At 39.6% G+C, this 25,071-nt stretch overlaps 1 protein-coding gene across 7 annotated transcripts in view; it reads right to left on the reverse strand.

Moving 5' to 3' along the window:
* Nucleotides 1–25,071, reverse strand: part of ANKRD44 (ankyrin repeat domain 44) — a 227,656-nt gene that overhangs the window by 129,485 nt on the left and 73,100 nt on the right. For all 7 annotated transcript variants that reach the window (XM_015543192.2, XM_015543193.2, XM_042994983.1 and 4 more), the window contains exons 7-10: nt 23,114–23,256; nt 21,826–22,038; nt 13,488–13,566; nt 5,823–5,937 (exon numbers count right to left, since the gene is read on the reverse strand). In XM_015543192.2, the coding sequence (XP_015398678.2) occupies nt 5,823–5,937; nt 13,488–13,566; nt 21,826–22,038; nt 23,114–23,256 (550 nt within the window). The remainder of the gene's footprint in view (nt 1–5,822; nt 5,938–13,487; nt 13,567–21,825; nt 22,039–23,113; nt 23,257–25,071) is intronic.

The following is a 25,071-nucleotide window of genomic DNA, read 5'->3' on the forward strand; positions in this document are numbered from 1 at the left end:
GCCTTTACCATACAAGTATTGTATTATTGCCCTTGAAATTATTATTAGCTTAGTTGGAAAAGTGGCAGTCTATGAGTTTTAAAGTTGTAATCAGGCAATGATTCCTTAAAATCAGGTTTGTGATTCTTTCTTTCTTTCTTAAAATCAGGTTTGTGATTCTTTTTCTTCCTTCCTTCCTTCCTTCCTTCCTTCCTTCCTTCCTTCCTTCCTTCCTTCCTTCCTTCCTTTCTTTCTGTTTGTAATTCTTTAAAAGCCAAGAATAGGGGCGCCTGGGTGGCTTGGTCGGTTGAGCGTCCGACTTCGGCTCAGGTCATGATCTCACGGTCCGTGAGTTCAAGCCCCGCATCAGGCTCTGTGCTGACAGCTCAGAGCCTGGAGCCTGTTTCAGATTCTGTGTCTCCCTCTCTCTCTGCCCCTCGCCTGTTCATGCTCTGTCTCTGTCTCAAAAATTAATAAACGTTAAAAAAAAAATTAAAAAAAAATAAATAAAAGCCAAGAATAACTTGTGATCTGCTAGCATTTCTGCTATCTTCCTACATTTCAAAATTCTTTATGATAATTATCTCACAAGTCCCCTAGGGAAGGTGGATTGATTTAGTTTTGCCCACTGAGCAGGTGAGATAAAAACATGTGATGGTTTTTGATCCTCAAATGATTTTATGATTCTTACTCAGCTGATCAACCCAAATCAAAAAATCAGTTTCCTATTAATTTTATCTATGTCATTCCAAGTATTATCACGCACCCCTAAGCTATAGGCATTTGGGTATAACTCGCAACAGTGAGGCCTGGTTCTTGCTGTTTGCAACCTACTGACACTTTTAGCGGTTTCTTTTGAATCAAGACCAAACACTCTAATGTGGCTTACAAGGTCCCTTCGGGGTCAAGGTGTTGCTTAACCAGCCAGTATTCTAGAATCTCAGTGGACTTCTATCCCTTTGTCCTGGAGGAACCAAGGCTCATTCCTGCCCAGGCTTTGTTTGGTACATGCAGGTCCCCTCTTGAAATTCATCCTTCTGCCTGGCTCCTTGTAGCCTTTCTCAAACCAGTTAGTGCATCTCTGGAGGCCACTGGAAATACCTTTGGGCTTTCAAGAGTTCTCCGTGGGAATTGTTAAACTCTCTTTTCCTTTTGATGATAACCTAAAGCAAGTGGTATAAAAGCATATTTTGGCTTCCCTCAACAACCACCTTCTTACCACAGACCTCCGCCAGATGTCAGCGCCCGAGTCTGTATTCAGGGTCACAGTGCTGCCATGTGGAACTACTGTGATTGGCAGGGGCCAATAAGAACAGAAGAAAGGTGGACTTAATAGACAAATGATGTCTGGACCTGGGAAGGGCCAGTGATAATGCAGTATGCTGAGCCTTCTATATGTACCGAATTTGGCAGTAGTTGGCCTTTGTGTTGTGTGACGAGCCCACGGTCCCTCTATTGCGTTTGAAGCCACTGCAAAACCTCTACTCCCACAGCATGTACTGACCTCTAAAGAGTCAGCACCTTGGCCACCAGGACAACTCCATGGAAATGGTGATTGAATTTTGGCAAATTGTGCACTATCACATCGTCCACTACATAGAGAGGCAGCAAGCTTCTTGCTGAGGAGCCTCACCTCCAGATCCAGATGCACAGAGTCTCATTTCCAGCCCCTCACAAGCTCTGTGACCGTGGGCAAGTAACTGAACCTCTCTGTGCCTCATTCACTTCACCTATAAGATGGCAATAATATATCACTTACTCCATGGAGTTGTTGTGGTAATTGAAGGTAATTCCTCCTCAGAGTGGCACTTAGCATGAGTAAGCACTCATGAATGTTTGCTACTACTGTAAGCCTGTTAAAGTTGAGTGCTGTTTGCATGTGTTTTGTAATTTTTTTTTGGATTTATTGATAAAATAGAGTCAAAAGCTTAAGGAGTTTCTATCTAGTCTTACGTTTATACATATTCAAGTAACACTATAATAAAAACAATTTGTCTACACTTAAGATCTGCAGACTCCCATGACCTAACTCATCACTATACACCTTGCAATCTTCAGTAACCATTGCTCCTTCCGGAAACCCCACCCCCAGCCCTGCCATGTCCCACATATGTTCTGTATCCAGTAGCACCCAGCGATTATTCTGGCATCACACTTTGCATGCATGATTGTAACTGCTTGTTTATTTCTTGCCCCCAGTGGAATTATAAATTCCTTGAGGGCAGGGAATTCTGTAACCCCAGAAACGGACACAGGGGGTTATACTTCACAGACCTTCAACAAACATTTAGTGAATGAACAGATGTTGGAACCAGTTACCTGTGTAACTGTAATACCCCTAATTTTGCTGTGGTTGAGGCAGAAAAACACGTGAGAGCATAATCAGTAAGGTGGAAGACAAATTAAAATCCCAGAGAAAAGTGCCCCAAACCTAAAAAACTTAAAGAAGAAAAACCAAAGGGCTTTGACACCACATAAAGTTGCGTGAGCACTGAGTCAAGTTGCAGAAGTGCTCTGACTTGACGTTCAGACAAGGAAAAAGAATACCAAAAACATTCATTTGGCCCTAGAATGAGGTTCCAATAAATTCATAAGAAAGTAAGGACCATAGCATTTGTCATATGGAGATCTTTTAAAATACATTTGGTCATATTGTTTGTGAGTGAGGATAGGTTAATTTTCATAAATACGATTTGTTTGTTTTCTTATTTATAGAAGCAAAGTCCTACTTTCCTCCTCTTTAATAAGCTACTCTACATAGATCTACAAGGAGCCCAGAGATCATGCAATGATTTTCTGGAGGCCTTTAGCAAAGTTAATCTTCTCCAACACTACCCCCACCTCACACCTCATTTTGATATTCCCCCTCAAGTGATTTCTCTCCCCATGCACTACACACACACACACACACACACACACACACACAAACACACACACCACAACACACATGATTGCAGCCTAATGAACCACAGTTTGCTGCAGGAGGCCTTCTGGTTTTGTTTTGTTGTTTTTTTAAGTTTATTTCTTTTGAGAGAGGCAGAGACAGCCCAAGTGGGGCTGGGGCAGACAGAGAGGGAGAGAGAGAGAATCTCAAGCAGGCTCTGCACTGTTAGCACAGAGCCCGATGCAGCGCTCGAACTTAGGAACCGTGAGATCATGACCTGAGCTGAAGCCAAGAGTCAGATGCTTAACCAACTGAGCCACCCAGGCCCCCCCACTGCAGGGAGCATTCTTATCCCCAGATATTCTGTGACAAAAGCAGATGTGGCTCTTTGAAGCTGGGACAATGTTTGCCTCAGTGGCATCCCCAGGACACAGCACAGTCAATGGAAGGAAAGGCTACTTGAACAACAATGCCATCTCTAAGGCACTTTAGCCACATGGTGTGTGTTTGCATAAAGTGAAGTCAAAATCATTACCCAGAAATGAACTTTGTGCTTATTGAGTAAATGTATTTTGGGAAATTTTAAATAAGTAGTGGGCCCCGTTTATCCCTCATGTGGATCCAAATCTGAAAGAAAATCAGAAAATCATGGTTGTTTGGTTAAAACTCCCCAAGTAACCCTAAGTTGAAATAAAAGTACCACTGAAAATATTAACATATCACAGGTGAAGTGCATGTGTCTAGATAGTCTACTTCTGCTTAATGAACACTGAGCATTTACAGTCTCTGGCTTTGGGGAGCCATGATCTGGTTCAGGACTCAGAATCTGGTAAGAGCACTCTTTCCACAAGACTGAACTGTTTCTTTCAGCTTGCAATATCCCAGTCAAAAAGGTCCTTTATTCTGAAAGGAGACAGCCCACTGCTCTTACTATTGGTCAGCATGTCCCTCTCTTTCCACCCCCCGCAGCCTCGTCCTGAGCCCAAGCCCTCGTCTTTTCCTCCCTGGACATTTGCAAGAGACTGCCACGTGTTTCTGGTCTGGACCACCTCTTGCACGTCCGGGCTATTGTCAGAGTGATCTTCCTCACATACAAATGGGATCATTAGACACAAACGTCCCTACATCTACTTAGACTTCTTTAACAGTTTCCGAATGCCTCAGAACAGAATCCAACTCCTTAGTGGGACATGCAAGGTCCTTCAAGATGTGGCTCTTCCTGCCTTTGCACCTAATTTCTTTCCATTCCTCCACACACCTCAGATAAGCCAAGCATGGAATCTGCTTTCAACACATGCACATGCTTGTGCTTTTGTAAATACTGTTCCCTTTCCCTGGAATGGCCTTTCTTGCTTTCCCTCTATCTTTTAACCTCACACAGTTTTGTTCTCCTGGCAAACACCTATCCATCCTTCCTTTTGCTGAAATGCCCCCTCTTTTGTGAAACCCACAGAGTCAGCGTCTCCCTGCCTATTCCCATAGCATGGTGCAAACCTCACAATACCGTAGTCATCTGCTCTGGATCTTATTCCCACCACTGGACTGGGGTCCCAGAAGGTCTCTGGAACCCACTGATGCCTTCCATGGACTATTTAAATTTCAGCTCATCCTCAAGCAAGATTTTCAATTCTGTTGCACAACACTTGGCAGATAAAATGGAATTCCTTACGTTACACTGTCCTTATATCATTTTCCTGAACATCTAGTTTTTCTTTCCCACAGTCTCTGTGATCAAAGCTATACTCTTCATTCAGTCATTTAAAACTCTCTTTAATTTGGTTCTACTACATATCATTAAGTAATAAAACAAAAAACAGTTACTGATAGCTTCCTATGTGCTAGGCACTCTTCAAAGAGCTTTTAACATGGATTATCTTGTTTGATAATGTTAGCAGATATATTTATGTAACTCATACAGATATTAACCTATAGCAGAGAGATTTACTAATAATTATGTCCTTTAATCCTCATAACAAGCCCATGGGCAAGTACTATTATTACTTCCATTTTTGAAACGAGGAAACCAAAGCACAGAGACTTAAGACATTGCCTTAAGCAATGGCTCAAGGTCACACAGTTCATACGCAAGGTAGCTTGGATTGGAGCCAGGTAGCGCCCGTGAAAACCTGGGCTCCCTTGCAACATGATACAACTTCAGGGCAGAGAATCGTGGAACTGTACTCTTGTGACTCTCGTTCCTGCTTTCCTCCCTGCTCAGGATGTCTGCTGCCTTCTGCTCTACCCAAATCATTGTCATCCTTCAAAGCCTACCTAAAACTCACCTTCTGCTTAAAGGCTTTTCTGAAAACTTGGGCCACCTTTGAACTCTCTCCTTCATGGCTACATTCTATGGTATATATTGTCTGCACCAAACATTTTGCCACTTACGTCCTGCTTCATATAACTTTATTATATACTATCTTGCATGGTTCTTTGTCTTAAGAGGCCCTTGGGCCTCCAACAAAATTATGAGCTCCTTGAAGGTACCAACCAGGTGACTTATTTCTGAAATTTCCCATCACACCCCACATTGTGACAGACTTATACAGCTGCTTTGTATATTCTTGTTGAATTGAAATGTAAAATGAAGTCAGGTCCCCCTTCCCAATGTAGCAGATTGACTCAACTGTACCCCATAATTATATCATTAAAACCAAGCAATCAGCCTGAATAAAATTTGAATTTGTCCAATTATGTTTTAGCTTTCTGCTTAACTAACAATAAACATTGGAAAGAACAGAATATTAGAAAGTAGAGTTAGGAATAGAGTTCAAGTCCTCTTGGTTAAAACCACTGATGTAGCTGAAAATAAAATTGGCTCTTCCTTGCATCCATCATTTAAAGTCCCTTAATTCAGTTTAAATTTAATTTGTATTTAGCACAATGGTACAGATCTGCCTTAACCTAGATAAATGGAAATGATCTACTGCATGGCAGAATCCCTTTTGCAGTAACCTACTTGGCTGTGTCAGCTCCGCTGGTTATTAAGGTGTTAATCAAAAGCTCGTGACCGTATCTTGCAGCCACATGGAGAGGAGTGTTGCCATCCTTATCCACACAGTCAATTTCACCACCTGAAAGAGATGTTTTAAAACAGGATAACATAAGGATTCAGGTTGATTCAGACACTACATTCTGTGCTAGTCACTCCTGTTGTCCAAATGTTGATTTCTTTTCCCCTCTGTATACATCTCTATTCTGAAGTACAAGAATGTCTTTACAGGGATCAGGTCACCATCTAAAGTAGTAGTGTTATTAAATCTACGTAGAGGGAAGTCTATTAGAAATGCTCTGGAAGAGTCTTTCCATATTGTCTTATTTAAAGATCTAAAATCCAGGGGCACCTGGGTGGCTCAGTCAGTTGAGCGTCCGACTTCGGCTCAGGTCATGATCTCACAGTTCACGGGTTCAAGCCCTGTGTCGGGCTCTGTGCTGACAGCTTGGAGCCTGGAGCCTGCTTTAGATTCTGTGTCTCCCTCTTTCTCTGTCTCTCCCCCACTTACGCTCTGTCTCTCTGACTTTCAAAAATAAACAAAAAAAAATCTAAAGATCTAAAAACTTAACAACTGAATTCCTGCTTTGAAGGAACAGTGTAATCAAATTCCATAAAATGTAATTCTGAAGATACATTCCATTTTACTTTTACCTGCTGGATTAAAAACTTTACATTAAAACTTTATAAAACTTTTATAAAAACTTTATATTAAAGCATATGAACCAAAGAGAATAGACAGTTAAGGAAAATATTTTATGTAGTTTGAGTATTTGGTTTAAAACATGATGAGTAAAATGAATAAATGCATAAACTATGGAATGAAAATCTCTACATTTATAAAAACTATCACATTAATCACCAATAGTCCCTTTAATAATACAGTATTTTCATTTATTTTATTTTGTCTTCTTTTCCCCCAGCTTTTTGTTTTACTACATTTCTTTCTTTCTCTCCCCTTTTCATAAATATATATGTAAATACAGTCAGTCTATCTATTCATTTATTTGAGGAACCATTTTAAAATAAGTTAGACATCGTAACATTTCACTCCTAAGAACAAAGACATTCTCCTACACAACTACAATTCTGTTAGTACACTTAAGAAATTTAATGTTGATATCACAATCTTATGTAACATACAACATATTCCAATTTCTCCAGTTGTCCTCAAAATGCATATTATAGCTGTTATTATTTTTAAGTCCAGGATCCAATAAAAGATTCTGCTACCATTCTGTCGTCCTGTCCCTCTAGTTTCCTTTAATCTAAAACAATCCTCCTGCCATTCATTCATTCACTCATCTCCTATGTCATTGATATCTTTGGAGGCCAAGCCAGGAATTGTGTGGAATATCCTGCATTCTGGAGTTGTCTGATTATTTCCTCGATTAGATTCCGGCTGAATTTTTGGCAAGAACACCCGAGAGTTGATGTGCACTTCCCATTGCATCCCACAGCACACATATAAGGTCAGGATATTCAACTAGATGATGCAAATTTTGATTATGCGATGCGCACAGTTTCAGTTTGGAAAGATGAAAAAGTTCTAGAAATGGACAGTGGTGTTGGTTACACAAAATGTGAATGTAGTTAGCACCACTGAACTTAACAGTTAACAACAGTTAAAATGGTAGATTTTTATGTTATATATATTTTAACACAATAAAAAAAGGGGGGGCTTGGTTACTTGGTTAAGGTGACACCCACCAGAACTCTCCACCGCAAAATGTCTTTTCCCCTTTGTAATTAACAAGCAATTTGTGGGTGGTACTTCAAGACTGTGCAAATATCCTATTTCCCAACAAAGTTTCCTGCGAGGATTTTAACATAAACAGGGAGTACTTTGTTCAAAAGTTACCTGAATTCTTTATTGTGGATGCTTATATTATCAACTTGATACATAGTTCATTGGATTCTGTCTGTTTTCGAAAATTTTACCAGCTTTTGATTTCATTTTACCAACATGTAAAACATTCAAAGGTCAAAATTATATTCTTTAAAAGCCTCACTCTGATTTCCATCCCTTCCACTTCATTCTCAACCACATCCTGCACTAATCATTTCCATTAGTTTTGGTTTATGCTTTCTTTGTTTCTCTTGGCAAAAGTAAACACACAGACTCTTTATACCTTGCTTTTTTAAAACTTAACAATATACCCTGAAAACCTCCTAAATATACTTTTACAAATCACTTCTTGGAGGTCTTCCTTATTTTTATACAGCCTTATTGTTTTCCATTGCATGGATATACTACTTATCCTGGTAGGGTGGGCATTTAGGTAGTAAATATCATTTTGCTATTATCAGGAATGCTGCAGTGAATAAACTCATGCATATGTTGTTTCCTATTTGTGGGGTGAATCTTCAGGGTAAATTCCTAGAAAGGGAGTTTCTTGGTCAAAGAAAGAACTGTGTAGTTTTGTTCAATTTTGCCATATTTCTTCCTTCAGGTGCTGTGCCATTTTACTGTTCACATGAACCATGTATGAGAGTGCCTTTTCCCCACAGCCTAATCAAGCCTTTGAATACCTGCCATGTGATGGAGGGAAGTACTATCTCAGTGTAGTCTTCATTTGCATTTCTCATAATAAGAAAGTTGAGCATCTTTTCCTATACTGAAGACTATTTATCTTTTTCCATGAACTATTTATTCATGGCTTTTGACCATTTTTCTAAGTGTGTGTGTGTACGTGTATAGTTTTTTTTATTCCTTGATTTTCAAGGACTCTTAAAATATGTAGGAGATTCACCATTTACCAGTAATACGTATTACAAATATTTTCACCCTAGATTTTCATTTTTCTTTGTTTTTTAGTCTGAATTTTTGGAATTCATGACTTTTCTATTATACTATTTAGATTTTGCATTGAGGTTAGAAAGGTTTTCCCCATATCCTGACAATAAACTGACACACGTGAAACTATTTGCAATACTGTTGCCTCAGAGCAATCCAGGGCCCATGTATCTAAGAACTGCCTGCAGTGGTTGCCTGAAAGATCCCCCCCCCCCCCCCACCAGCCCCCAGAGCTGATCCAGGGAGATGAGAGAGGCAGATTCCCAGACTCCAGAGAAACCTTTGCTCTGGACAAATACTGCATCACTCCATGTCCTTCCTAGCCAAGAGGCACCAAACCTTTCTTAAGAAGTGTTACAGCCTTCGTGTTTATTAGCCCCAAATATGTCCAATATTGGGTAGGTAAAGAAAAGAGTGAAAAATATTGGAAAAGGTAAGGGGCTGAGTTGATAAATTTCTTCCTGTTGTTACTACCATTTTATAAGTCAATTTAAAACTAGAAACATATATTTAATTACTTTCCACATATGCATTTGTTGTCATTTAAAATATATTTCAGAAAAACATCTTAACTAGTGGAAAAATAAAGATTGTATTTGTTATTCAGAAATATGTTTTATATTAAAGTAGGACCTCTAGATGAATGAATTTCTATTTTTTAAAAATTTTTTTTTTACCGTTTATTTATTTTTGAGACAGAGAGAGACAGAGCATGAACGGGGGAGGGTCAGAGAGAGGGAGACACAGAATCCGAAACAGGCTCCAGGCTCCGAGCTGTCAGCACAGAGCCCGACGCGGGGCTTGAACTCACGGACCGCGAGATCGTGACCTGAGCCGAAGTCGGCCGCTCAACCGACTGAGCCACCCAGGTGCCCCGTGAATTTCTATTTTATAGTTATTCCCCAAACCTTTCCATTTTCACCTGAAAATCTTTAAGATTTGTCTGGATTGTAAATTAAATACCTTTACAATTCATTTGATGGTTGCAAGTTAAATGCTGGTAATTGATTACTGATAATTAGTGAGGAAAATAAACATCCGTGAATTTAGAAGTATGCCAAGCATGTCAGAAAGGATAATTTATGCAGCATTATCTAAACATTCCTCTGAAGTTAGTTTTTCCTGCATAAATAAAAAGAATGGTCATCTTATTAAATTGCCTCAAAAGTATTGTGAGCCAAAAGGTCAAAAATCTCACAATGAATCATCCTAACCTATCACTTGACTCTTCCTTTTTAAACTCTATTTTTAAAGCTTCCATGAAGCAAACATCACATTTGAACTCTTATAACCTGCTGCACAGCGTCTGAGGCAGCTGCCTAGTGCAAATGGCTGGATCACATGCATCCCGGTATCACACAGTGTCACACAGTGGCTGGGGCAACATACCTTCAGACAACAAACAACATGATTGAACCTCAGAGGTAGTCCGCTACCACCTATAAAAATAAAAGAGGGGTGTGTGTGTGTGTGTGTGTGTGCGTGTGTGTGTGTGTGTGTGTTTTCTGTTTGTTTCTCTTTTTGTTCTTTTTTCACAACTGTCTCACCAATGCTGAATGATCCTGGAAAAACAAAGTTATGAAGAACTAATAACTCTTGACTAGAGAATAGTCAGGGAAGTAGAGAAATGCCGTACAAAGTCCAAACACCAGGGTGATGTAACAAAACAAATAAATAAACACAAAGAATGTTCCTCAGGAGTATGCTCAGTTGGTTTAGGGAGCCAACTGATGTCCCCGCGTGGGACCAGCATTCCGAGTCCAGTTGTGCAGTGACCCATTCTGGAGGACAGACACCAGGTCCGGGGTGTGAGCCTCTGGATTCTTCCCAGAAGGAAGCCAGCAAACAACAGGAAAGAAAAGAGCGTCCTATTCTTCTCCCTAAGGGCATTTTTGAAAATGTCAGATGGAAGAACTCACAGTTCTCAGATGTGTAATGAATGCAAAGAATTGTCAGCTGACAGAAGAGAATGGCAAATCATCCTTCCACAGGGACGACTCTACTCCAGATATGTGACTCTTAGAATAAATAATTCAAGTTAAAAAAATTTTTTTTAAATATGCCACTGTGCGGGGCACCTGGGTGGCTCAGTCGGTTAAGCGACCAACTTCAGCTCAGGTCATGATCTCATGGTTTGTGAGTTTGAGCCCTGCGTCGGGCTCTGCCGCTGACAGCTCAAAGCCTGGAGCCCATTTCAGATTCTGTGTCTCCCTCTCTCTCTGCCCCTCCCCCACTCATGCTCTGTCTCTCTTTCCTTCAAAAATAAATAAACATTAAAAAATTTGGGGCGCCTGGGTGGCTCAGTCGGTTGGGCGTCCGACTTCGGCTCAGGTCACGATCTCGCGGTCCATGAGTTCGAGCTCCGCGTTGGGCTCTGGGCTGATGGCTCAGAGCCTGGAGCCTGCTTCTGATTCTGTGTCTCCCTCTCTCTCTGCCCCTCCCCCATTCATGCTCTGTCTCTCTCTGTCTCAAAAATAAATAAAACGTTAAAAAAATTAAAAAAAAATTTAAAAAATATATGCCACCGTGCATCCAGAGATGCATTTGTAAGTGTAGTGTTTGAGAGTTCGGTCTCTGATGTTAGACTGGCTGTGTTCCAATCCCTGTTCCTCAACAAACCTGCCATGTATCCTGACAGAAGTGACAACCTCCATGCCTCAGTTTCCCCATCTTTGAAATGTGGATGACAACAGCACCTCTTTCTCATGGGGTGGTTGAAAGGATTTATGTGGAGTGCTTACTCAAGCACCTGGCAGTGTGAACACTTAATGAACATTAGCTGTATCATTATATATAATGGGCTATGTATTATTGCCACCATATCTTCATCATTTCAGGCCCCTGGACCCCACCCAACTCACAAGTAAGATTCCAGGCCAGCCAAGAATGAGGCTCTGAACAAGCTCCTTGATCATAGAGGACAAGAGATGGGTTCTCTTTCAGGTCTCATCGCAACTCAAAAATCTAGCAACAATGTCTGGAGAGGGCATGGAAGTCTTTCAAGTCCACTGGAATGGCTTTTGGAGAGGTCAAAACAGCCAGCAACACCCCCAGACTGCTGTCAGCACACTAACGTTACACGGGGAGATGCGTCATGGGCTTGATATAAAGGAGATGGTCAGTATGGTCTGGCCACAGGGAAGGACCTGTAGGAAGGCAGTACGCACAAAGAGAAAACTTACTCTCTCTTTGATCTGATCACTGGTTCTTGAATATGCTTTAACAGGAAGCAAAGCTTTTTATACCAAAGAAGTAAGGCCTATTGATTAAATTCAGACTACATTTTATTTTTTAAGTTTATTTATTTATTTTGAGAGGTGGGATCAGAAACAGAGAGAGGGAGAAAGAGAATCCAAAGCAGTCTCTGTACTGTCAGCACAGAGCTCAATGTGGGCTCAATCTCATGAACTGCAGGATCATGACCTGAGCCAAAATCATGAGTTGGACGCTTAACCGATTGAGCCACCCAGGCACCCCAAATTCACACTAAATTTTAAAAAATGGATCCAAAAATCACCCTAGTCTCATTTATTTTTAAGGCAGTGGACACTATTTCTGAAAAAACAGTTGAGAAACATGTGTGATGAGGAAAGTGTGAGAAAGAGAGTTTCGAGGGTCACTCCCCACCTCCCCTTGTTTACTTCAAGCAAAACAAAACAACTAATGTGGCCCTTTCAATCAACTGAATGTCAAAGACATACCTCATATTTCAAATTAGAATTAATGGGTGTTATGCAACTAATTTTCATTTTATCTTCCTTTGTTCACTGGAAACCTGTCAGGGTTTATTTTTCCCTATAGTTACACTGAAATGCTTATAAATTTCCTTCGCTCTGCTGCAGATATTTTGCTTCCTAAGCGTAATTTTCCTGGCTGATCTTCCATCCAAATGTCAAATGACTTTTTGGTTTTATGACTTCGGTATCTAAGATATAACATAGTACCACTAACAATTCATCCAAAGTTCATAAAGATGAGAAAAAGACGGGTCCAAGAAGTTGACTAATGCCAAAACTTTAAAAAGTACAAACGTGGGTCAACTAAAGATAGTTTAGGAACTGCTGAACTTACCTGGAATGTCAGCACAAATTTTGCACTAAACCTGTTTTTTTTTTTTTTTATTGTGTCTAAGATTTGCTAAGAAAGCAGTAGTTCTACTGTGGTCAAGGTCAATCCACTCACAGATGCTGGCCACAACCCATAATAGTATTATAAACCATAATGTGAAGTGATACTCCCTAGTACTTTGGCTACAGAGACAACCCCGTGGTTCAAGTACACCTTTCCAAGTGAGCCTGGAAAATTACTAGGTTACGTGACTTTCCAAGGTTTCTATCAAGCCTGTGACTTTATCATCCTTTATATCAGGCACTTAATTGCTTTTCCTCTGAATCATCTCATTTTTCCTACCTTTGTCTAAATAACTTAAAGAGGTTTAACTTAGCAAACTATGGTGAATTCTAAAACTTAAAAATAATACGATTTGCTGCTAGAAAATGTATGATAGTTATTTGTATTAGTTTCTGAGTGAAGAATGCAGGACCTTGAGCCCATACAAGGACATCATTTCCAGTTTCGAAACTCATATGTTCTTTGACTGACTGGGAATTAACTGAGAAATAGTGGCTTTATGTTCTTGCTCCTAAGCTGGATGGTGATGATATGTCTGATAAAGAGCTTTTAGCAAAGTGCATCAAAGGACGGTGTAAATCTAAGCTTCATAAAATAGACCATTATCTAAAACAGAGCATCATCTTTCATGTCCAGATAACTGACAGACAAGCTCAGATCAGGACACTGTTCAAAAAACAACACTGCGGAAGAATCTCTCTTACCATTCTGAATGAGAGTTTGTGACCGTGTGAACCTTCCATGGACAGCTGTCATGTGCAGTGGACTTTTGCCATCTTTACTCTAAAAAATGAGGGAGAGAGAAACAGTTGATCAGTGACACCAATCTGAAACATTCCTATGAATACTACTGCCAATGCCTTGAAAAAAACAATTTAATTTTTTAAAAATACGATAAAAAATTATAAGCCAATGATAATTTTGAAAGCAAAAGGTAAAATATATATGAAGCCTCAAGTGACTGCATAACATTGCATTTTATTTATTTTCTTAAAGTTTTATTTATTTTTTGAGAGAGAGAGAGAGAGAGAGAGAGCGTAAGCACATGCCTACAAGTGGGGGAGGGACCTAGAGGGAGGGAGGGGACAGAGGATCTGAAGTAGGCTCTGCACGTACAGCCCAATGTGGGGCTTGCACTCACAAACTGTGAGATCGTGACCTGAGCTGAAGGCAGATGCTTAATGGACTGAGCCACCCAGGCGCCCCAAGAAGTGAAAATTATTTTAGAGAGGAAATGTGAAATGTCTAGTTACACTGATAATTTTTAAACTATCCTGTTTCAAACTGAAACAGTCATCCAAAATGTTTTTTTCCTCTCCTGTGATTTACTGATGAAGACAGTTTCCTCAAAGGTGGTTTTTTTTTTTTTCCAACTTTTGTCAAAAGTATATGAGAAAAGACAAATGATGTGTTAACTGGCTTGGCCCTGTTTGACCTAACATTGACTATGCTGCTATAAATGACTGTAACTCTCAAAACAGACTTGGAACCCTCCACCATTTCCTATACTCGAATTCCATAGCACAACTTTTTATTGTTCCAAAACAGAAATGCATGCTTCATTTAACTCATTAGAAATCACAGGATTACAACATGCAATGGTTTAACAAATTGCCATTTTAATGATCACCTGGAAAGGTGCTGAATTTACACGTCTTTATTATTCAAGATATAAATGATAGAACTCCTGGACGGAGATTAAGCAAAAACATGAAAAATGTACAAAATCTATATAGTGATCATTATTATGCCAAATACTAAAGTCCTACATATTCATTAAGAAATAGCCATTTATAGGAATTCATCTGAAAATAATAATACCAAAAAGAAAATATTAAGTATCCCCAAAGGACAGAATGTATCCTTTCATTCAGGTATTGTTAACAAAAAAAAGAAGAAGAGAAAGAAATACATGCACTTTATTTTTCTAAGTCTCAGGAGGAACATTTTCCAAAGTCTGAGGTTAAATATGAGATGTCAAAAATGCAAATTCATTTTTGAAATGAAACCCATATACCTGTGCTTTAAAATGCACTGTTGGTAGGAATGCAAATTGGTGCAGTCACTGTGGAAAACAGTATGGAGGTTCCTCAAAAACTTAAAAACAGAAATACCACATGATCTAGTAATTCCACTATGGGGTATCTACCTAAAGAAAATGAAAACACTAATTTAAAAAGATATATGCACCCCTACTTTTACTACAGCATTATTTACAATAGCCAAGATATGGAGACAACATAATTGTCCATCAATAGATGAATGGATAAGGAAAATGTGGTACATAAACACACACACACACACACACACACACACACACACACACACAGGAATATTATGCAGCCATAAAAAGGCTTTAGACTGTGGGCTGGAATAGCTTATAAAAACCACAAGGGTTTAACAGAAGAATTTTTATTATATCCTAAAAGTCCATCCCTTAGGAAGTAAGAAAGGAGTTATGCACACTCTGTGCCAAGGAAAGAGTTAATCAGAGCAGTAAGTGCATCAGTTGAAAAATAATCTTTATAGTGAAAAGTCAACAGGAAGATGGGAGAAAATAGGATCCTTATATGATTATAAGCTGAGTCAGAAAAGATTAAGAAAGGAAGATGGAAGTAAGCTTGAGGCTTTACTGAAATGATATTTTTAGAGGAAAAGGATCAGCAACCAAGAGAATAAGGATACAATTGCAGAAATGGCAGAGTTGACATTAACTTGTCTCTAGGTGGTGCTATTTCTTTAAATTTTGCTCCAATATTTTCTCTTAAATTTAATTTAAAACATAACTAACTAGCATTTAGTTAAATATATATAAAACCATAAATATTTCAGTGTTTAGATAATATCTTTATAAATATTTAGCTAAGAACTTTTCTGTGTCTAGAAAATAGCTTAAAGGCTGTTAACTACCTAAACTGCAGCCAGAGAACCAAAGCAGAAATAACTGGTTTCTGTATCTTGCCATTGACAATGCTGGTTCCATTTCAGGGACAGAAAACACTGCACCCTTTTCTCCCATGGAGTGGTTGTGCATTTGGTAAGGGGACAAATAAATAGGACAACCAAATTTTCATAAAATACAAACGACAGCTATATCAGATCAATCTTTGCCTGGGTTCATCAACCACTGAGTCCAGTCCTTAGCTGATTTTTCCCCCTTAGGGATATGGTGGCCGGAGGTGGGGCCAGGAAGCATTGAGAGAATCATGGCAGCCATTTGGGAACAATTATGTTTATATGGCATGGATGTAAAGGGAACTTGCTATTTCAAAAAGCCATTGGAAACTAATGAAGGTCCAATCGATAATACTTTTTATTTAGTCTTTACAAGTTAGAACTCAGGATACTCAGGTTGAGACTAGGGATCCTACTGAGTTTCATTATCTGCCTGAGAAATCTGTCACACTGGGTGTTTGTTGTTACTGCTGCTGTTTTAAGAACTTCAGAGAAGGATAAAACATTCTTTGCATTCTCAAAAGAGAGGATATGTTCAGTTCTTCCATTTATTCAAGTCTCTGCTTTTATAAGATTTTTTTCTTAATTCCTAGTCTCTTTCTTATTTCTAGACTCATTTCCCCATTGTAGTTAGTGCTTGGAAAATTCTGTTATTTTGAGAATTTTTTTAAATTAAGCCAGAAGCCCTTCTATTGATGTAGGCATGGTTCAGCCATGCTCATGAAGAAAAGCTAATAAAGATAAAGAATATTTTATAAACATTAGTACTCTTCCAGGACAGAATGAAATATCCTTCACTAAATGGGGTATCTCAATTTCCTTGACCACCATTCTCCTGAGAAATCCTTTCATTTCTTCCACTTTGAATGCCTTCTTTCCTCATCCTCCAACATCCCCCAAATCCTCCCTAAACCCAGACATATCTTACTACCCAGGAACTTGAAGGCATTGTGTTGTCTGTGGCACATGTCTCCTGGAGTCACACAGCTCAATGGTCCTACTGGAAGGCAATAGAGCATCTAGAAGATAACATTAAGGTCAGCCTGCAAGGGTTAGGGGGAATGTGTCAGAAGCGCAAAAGGGCTTCCTAATTCAATGGAAGAGCAATATAAAACCCTAATTTGCAAAAAGCCGTACATAGTCCAATTTTTTAAATGGTTCTAAAAGCCAGAGATGGTACATGGTTAGTCCTCATCCATTTCTCTCTTTTTTCCTCACATCCTCTCCAAAGTCGTCATGTCCTTATCACTGCTTTCTTTCTCTCGCCTGTCCCATTTCACCTTTAACCTCTGCTGTGCAACTCATTCTATAATTCAGACCTGGTACATATACAGAAGGGAGCTGGTTCACTTCAATAGATGTGTGATGGGCTTCAGCTCCAGTGTCTGAGGGCTAAAAAGACTAAGGGCCCACGGATGGAAAAGAATTCAGACCATGGGCAGGCTGAATACTAGTGACCTGGAGGCAGGAAACCTGGCAATGGTAATTTCTGAATCTATCTAAGTAGTATTTGGAATAGCTATGTATTTAGTGCCTTCTTTAACATTTTGAATGCTTCCAAAAAGAGCTTTGAGATGCTACAGAATTACAATGTAATGTGCAATGGAGAAGAAAAATTATTTTGTATCTTCTTGGGCTCTTCCTATTTGCAAAATACAAGTGAACCTTCAATGGATTATTGTATAAAGTATTGTGTCTTTATTATTTTATCATAATTAAACCAACACTACAAAGTCAGAGGTAGGGCCATGGTCAATCGAAGCAAAACGAGGGATTGTAAAATGTGTGGACACACGTCCTCCTTCCCCTCTCCATCATCTTGTACTTGCTCATGAAGACGTCACTCTTAGTACTTTGTAATGATAGAGGAAAACAACGTGAACATGTGCATGGGTATTGGCCGCATTTCAATATGCTATTTCTGTCAAACTCTGGAAGATCTAAACAAATACAAATTGTCTTGGAATCTACAAACACTTTCAAAATCCAAGGAGCACTGTGGTACACAGAGATAACAACTTCCATTAGAAAGCTACCTCCAGAGTCAGACAGAATGGCTCTACGGAAATGGGAGACAGATTATGGCTCCAGGGTGAATCCGGAATCATGAAGGAGGATTCAAGAGAAGGAAATCCGATGTAAACAGAGTAGATTGAAGGAGACTGAAGGAGAAGGCTAGATTTGAACCAAAGGCCCACTTACACAGATCAGCTATTACATAAACCTAAGTCTCAGATTTAAAAAAAAAAAAAAAAAGGTATTTCCATATTGTATTGATGATTAGCAGTGTACAGGAAAAATTAATTCTTTAAATTAAGTGGTCATGCTTTCCAGGCACATTTTATGGGAGAGAAGGCTGCCATAAACTGAGACAGCATAGTTAACTGGGAGAAGCAGGGAGGTGTGCCAGAAAGTGGCCCTCTAGCCTTGTTCTCAGGCACACTGAGAGCACCAGTTGGCGTGGTTTGAAGAGGGAATAGAGAACATCAGACAGCTCTTTGAATTAATTAACTGAAGGTTGGTGAAGCGAGCTATTTTATTTAACTTCAATAATTTTCCTTTCTTTGGAGAATTCAAGGATTTCCTTCAGATACCAGTATGGCAATACAAGTGTCACAAGTTTTGGGGACAAGAAGTTTGGCCACCTGTAAACCTCCTGCCTTCTCACCACTGTCCTCTGTGACTTCAACGCCATATGATGACTCTTCCCACCTTCGGTTACAGGTCCTCAGTCTCTTTGATGCCCCTTTGTCTCTTACCCCCACCTAGCACCCTGGATTGACTCCACTCAACACTCTCTTCTTCATTTCTGCCTGTTTTCCACCTTCATGAAGACATTATACTCCCCTCCACTTCCTTTCTATCTTATCCAACTCTTCTTTTTTCATCCCTTTCTCTGGCTCTTCCTCCTCTTCCTGATCCTAAGACCAAAGGGTTACTGGCATCCTTCCTTCATCCTTCCTCTCCTCATGCACTCTCTCCTTGGGTGACCTCAACCTTTTCTCTGAGCCTCCACTATCGATCACCTCTGGGTGAATGAGGCAGCCTAATTTTTTTTCTTCTATTTTCTACTGCTCTCCCATGCTGGAGGATCACATTTTCCATTGTTGGTTTTCTCAGACTGTACCAAAGGCTCAAAATCACCTTCTCAAAAACTAAACTTCCCAGTTTTACCTCCTAAGCCTACTCTTTCTCCTAACATCCCACTTAATAACGATAATTGTTTACTGAGTGCTTGACATGTGGAAGACAATGTTCCAAGTAATTTATGTGAGGTAACTTGTTTGGTCCTCACAGCAGTTCCATGAAGAAGATGCTACTGTTTCCCCAACTTTACAGATAAACGGACACACAGAGAGGTTGTTTATGATTACATAATTACTGAAAGTCAAGGCTAGGATTGGAATATAGGCAGTCCAGCCTCAGAACTGAATACTTAACTACTATTCTGTATTATCTCTTAACCAGATTTCATTTCTTACATTTGTCTTCAATTCCTCTATCTCCTATCCATCCAAATTTCATTGATTTTCTTTCTGCGAAGCCTCTCTCCTCTGTTGGTTGTCCCAACTCTCCTGGGCTCATTGCTTCTTATCTAGACCAGTTTTATTGACTTTCATTTATTCTCTAATTGTCCTCTCTCTAGGTCCACTACACCTGAATTTTCTTTTTATAAAAATGAAAATAGTTTTTTCTCACCTGGATATAAAAATAACACATGCTCATGTATCACAATCAGAAGATTAAAACAAGTATATAAAAAAGAAACTAAAAACCCAAATCATAATTTTGCCTCTCTGCAGTGATATTATATTGGTATATATTCCAAATATTTTTCTCTTTTTATTCACATACCCAGACACATACTTTTTTAAATTAAAAAATTAGATATTTAGTTACTGCATATTAATTTTTTCACTGATAACACTAGGTATTACAAGTCTTGTTCACATTTGCCAATCTTTTTTTCTTTTCCTTTTTTCCTTTTTTTTCATATTTGCCAATCTTAAAGGCAGATATACCTGTGTGTTAGTTTGCATTTTTCTAGTTACTAATGATACTGAATATTTTTCATAGGTTTAATGGATATTGTATTATCAGTCTTGTGATTGGCCTTTGCCCAGATTTTATAGAAGATTTTCAGACTTTTTTTTTTTAATGTTTATTTTTGAGGGAGAGACAGAGCGCAAGCAGGTAAGGGGCAGAGAGAGAGGGAGACACAGAATCTGAAGCAGGCTCCAATCTCTGAGCTGTCAGCACAGAGCCTGATGTGGGGTCGAAACCACAAACTGTGTGATCGTGACCTGAGCCAAAGTCAGATGCTTAACCGACTGATCCACCCAGGCACCCCATCAGACTTTTTCTTATTGATTTTTATGAGCTCCTTATATATTAAATGTATTAACATTTTGTTTATCATGTGTATTGCAGAAAAAATTCTTCTGAGTTGTTCCTCTTTCAATTTAGTTTATGTCCGCGTTTTTTTGTTGTGTTTTGTTTTGTTTTCGGGGGTTTGTTTTGTTTTGCCATATAAACATTAAAAAAATTTATGTAGTCATATATACAATTTTTTCTCTGGTGTTGTGTGGCCAGATTACTATTTCTAATTGTCAGTTTAGATCACATGACCTCTATAATGAGTATTGGTCCCCACAGCTTATAGAAGCCCAAACTCCTCAGCTAGTTGATAAGCCCTTTCATTGGTCAGGTCACATCTCAGCTTGCTCCTGGGTACTTTCTTTCATACATTTCATTCAGGCACAATAAATCACCATTCTGAAAATTCGTCTCATATTTCCTCACTATTAAAAATTGTAACAAAAAAAGTAAAAAGATTTTAATAGTGAATGGGAAAGGTCATTAAAATAGATTGATCCACGGGCACCTGGCCGGCTCAGTTGGTAGAGCGTATGACACTTGATTTTGGGGTTGTGAGTTTGAACTGCAAGTTGGGTAGAGAGATTACTTCAGTAAGTAAATAAATCTTAAAAAAATAAAACAGATTGATCCAATATTCTTAAAATTGAATTTCAGGAATGGTAATTTTTCAAAAGCAGAGGCAGAACACATTGGGACCTTGCTTTAAGATTCCTGTGTGCTTGGGATAAGGGAAGCTGAGGATGAGTACAAGGTCACTTGGTACAGGTCAGGATATTCTGCTACAACCTAAATGCATTCAAATGGTGTAACCTGGATGGCGAGGGCTGCACGCATAAGTTCCTCTTGGTTACCTGTTATAGTGAGCTAACTACTAACCTAGAGTCTACCCAGAGCTTTTCCTATCCAGAATTCCCAAACCCTTTCATGTGGTTCTCTTTACCTGGAGTGCTCTCTCTCAGATTCTCTCTATCCCTCCTCACATCAACTGATATCAATCTTCTGAGTCTCAGCTCAAAAGCAGGCTCCATTTTTGATCCTCGAGAAATAAGCACTGCTTCTTACAGTTTGCAGCACTCTATTATTGTCTCGTGCCACTCAGCACATTCCTCTCTTGCCTCATGAACACTTGAGCACACTATCTCCTTACCGTACTGTAAATTCCTTGAAGGCAGAGCTCACATCTCATCTTGGAGTACTCCTTCCGAACTAAACAGAGGGCACGAGATGATCTTCAGTAAGTGTGCTGAATAAAGACTATCAGGTCCAGGTCAATGTTACATTACTAAAGCCACTACCTAGGGTTTACTATTGGACAGTACCTGAGAAACTTTTTGGAGGGCCATGCCAGGGTTAGGAACAGACCTGAGATCATTGGCTTAGGCTTTCCTTTTGATTCTCAAGCAGTTCTGCCATGTTAGCTCAACATTCACCTCAGTGTTAGAAACCAAGCCAAGCCAACATCCCTGAGACCAGTATTTGCTCTAGAACATTCACTAAGCTACCAAAAGCATGTGGCTAGACCCTCAGTGTCTTCCAGCTGGTCCTACCACTTCTGTGGTAACAACACAGCTAAGTTTCTGTAACACATCCACACAGGGCAAGGCTGTCGTTTACTAAAACAGGGCATAATTTACAACAGTTGATTTTGCTCACACAGAGGCTCAACGCAAAGGTATTTAGCCCAGAGAGAGACTGAGAATGTCGTACCTGGATGTTAACATCCGCCCCGTTGTTTACCAATAGTTCAAGACACAAAGCACCGTGTGTGGAGGCAGCAGCGAAATGCAAAGGGGTGAACCCGCTGTTGTTGGGCTGGTTCACGTTAGCACCGTAGTCAGTCAGCTCATTAACTACAGCATCCTGCCCGTTGTAGCAGGCGAGGTGAAGGGCCGTGTTTCCATAGATGTTGATTTCATCAATCTGCAAATGAGTCCAACACAGGATGGGTAAAATCACCAGAGCCACTTTATTGCATTTTCCACAAAAAAGCCTAATGGCTACACTATGGGAAGTAAACTTCCATCTGCCAACATAATTATTCAGAGCTTTCTCTTGTCCCGGTGTGGTCATCCTGGGAATGCCTGTCATCCCAAGATAAAGACAGCAAAAAGTGAATGTGACAAAAAGTGAACTGGGAGGAAGAGTTGGAGGTTTCAAGTCGTGGGGAGAGATTTTTCAGCAAGGGAAGGGATAAAGAGTGAAAGGCAAAACTGCCTCAGAATGGCAGAGGAGAACTGAATCAGGGAAGAAAAGAGCCAAAACTCAACAGAGAATGGGAAGCAAAGGGTTGGGAGATATGCAGGGAGGTGCTGCAGATTCTAAACTAGGAGTTGGGCTCAGAAGCCACTTGGTTTGGCTCTGCCGTCTGACACCTCCCATGGCCACGTCCCAGCTTCAGAGCCAAGAGCTGTCTTAGGGGTTTAGCTCAGGGCTCTCTCCTGCTGTCCCAGAACTGCTGCACCGCTGGGTTTCACTATCTCAGTCTCAGCATTGCAACTTGGTTTTCCTTTCCTCCAGGGACAGGGATGTTCCAAAGCCCCACACTGCCCCTGTTCTGCTAGTTGAGGGAGGCTGGGATGGGGCTGACTTCTCCAGCTCAGCATTGGACATTTCTGCTGTTTGTCCCTGCCACTCACTCCTTGATTTCTGCATGTACACCACAACTTAGAAGGCTGAATTCTGAAGGTGGGATGAAGAACCGTAGCCTATTTAAAAAACAACAGGTTAATAATATGTACTGCAGGCAACATATATGTTTATAATTCTCTATGTTGATACAGAAAGTTAGCCTGTTTCTGGTTTTTCATTACTTGCTATATGCCCCCATCGCCCTTCATTGATTGCCCCTGTAAACTCAAAAAGACAGGACGCTAGAAAAGAAGGTGGGGTTTTTTTTTTTTTTACCCTCTGGAATTAAAAATCAAACAGGATGCAATTTCAGAACAACAGAAAACCCACAAATACACCATGGGTTGATGCATTAAACATAGCTCACCTCCACCCCTAGATTCAGGAGATGTTTGACAACGTTGATCTGTCCGTTGGAGGCTGCAGCGTGCAGGGGGGTATAACCCTTCTTATCCTTACAAGTCACTTCTGCGCCGTGGTTAATGAGCAATGCCACGACATCCAGGTGGCCTTTACAAACAAAACAACATAAGACATGGTGAACCTTTTAGGATAATTTGACGATTTATTCTGCCTAAATCACCACTATTAGCTTCTACTGTCACCAATATTGCAAATCCTGCTAAATATGTTAGTACCACAACCTAAAATATGTTAAAATAAAACTGGTGCTTTTGAAAGCAATTGCCATTCCTCACTGAAAAGTCCAACAATGACAATTTGGTTTGGAAAAACTAATGGAAGAAAAAAAATCAATCGGAATAACTCCAGATTATTGTTAAATTATATTGCTGCTGCTTGACCATAGTTGTAGATCACAGAAGTGGCAATTCATATGGTTCAACTTAAAAGTATTCTTGTGAATTACTGGCTAAATAGAAACCCTTCTAGTTTCAACTCCTGTTGACATATTTTCTAGAATAGTTTCCTTTATACCCTATCTCACTATATAAATAGTATGATAAATGTGTTTGGCCTTTATATTGTGACTGAAGATTATTTGATGCTTTGGGTCATTGCTGTAAACATGGTTCATAATTGAAGGGTAGAAGGTAAGTACTAACTCCAAGGGTCTAAGATGCATGTGGGATTGTGTGTGCATATGTATGAGAAAGAGAGAGATGGAGGGAGGGGTGTATTGGGGGGGGGGAGGGAGAGAAGTGTGTGTGTGTGTGTGTGTGTGTGTGTGTGTGTGTGTGTATGTGTGTGAGACACAGAGAGAGCATTTGGCCATGGCTTGTTGTATTAAAATTTGACTCTTTTCCCCCAAGACTTGTATATGGAAAAATTACTTTCAGTTACTAGTGGTACTATCTTAAGCTTAAGTGGTGTTATCTTTTGTCCTGGTTTTGTCCTTTATTCCCTAAAGATAGTCATCTATATATTTTTTTCCTATTTGTATACTGATGACACACAAAAAGCAATTCCATACAAATGCTGAAAGCAATTCTACACAAATGTTTTAACTACATGTTAGCAAAGAACAAACTTGAAACCCCAGGTTCTTTGAGTCCCATCTCACTAGCCTAGTGTGTGCTCTACACAAACACCAGTCTGGCAAATGGCCTCCTGACTCCAGTCCTGCAGGTACCATGCAGACATCCAATCTGCTTCAGTCGGCACAAAAGTCCCTGCTGTCTTAAAAAAAAAAAATGATAATGCTTGCAAGATCTTAAGATTCTGATGTTTTAAGCACAAATGTCCATGCAGACTCATCTACAGCCACATAATTTATTTCATCCCTACCCAATCCACTCTTTTTTCTCCCCACAATTAATGTTATTATTTTTATGATAATAAAAGGCCTGTATGCCTACTAAAAAGAATTCGGAAAAGGCAAAACGGTGTTAAAAGGAAACCAAAATCATCCATAATCACCAATCCCTTGAGATGGTCAGCCAACATTTCAGTGTGTAATACTGAAAAGACATTTCAGTGTATACTGAATAGACAGCCGAATAGATAGTTTAGATTGCATGGATTTTTTTTTTTTTTACAAAAATGAGGATCATAATATCCATACTGTGTATTGATCTGTTTTTACTTAACACATCACAGAATCTTTGTATGTTAATAAATACTAATGACATCATCACTATAGTTACAGGATAGTGTCCCATTGTGCTTATCTTTATAATTCACCAACACAATCTCCTGTGGATGGGCATTCAGGTTGTTTATAACTTGGGGCTGACAGAATCCTATCAGCTTTTCAAATTGCAAGACATTCTCCAGTTAGAAACACAAAGGAAGGATCTTAGCTCTTCATTTCCCACAAGTCTACACTGACAATAAATTCCATGAGGTCTGTCATTTGTGAGTGGT

This window comes from Panthera tigris, chromosome C1, assembly GCF_018350195.1.
Source record: "Panthera tigris isolate Pti1 chromosome C1, P.tigris_Pti1_mat1.1, whole genome shotgun sequence".
Classification (NCBI taxonomy): Eukaryota; Metazoa; Chordata; class Mammalia; order Carnivora; family Felidae; genus Panthera; species Panthera tigris.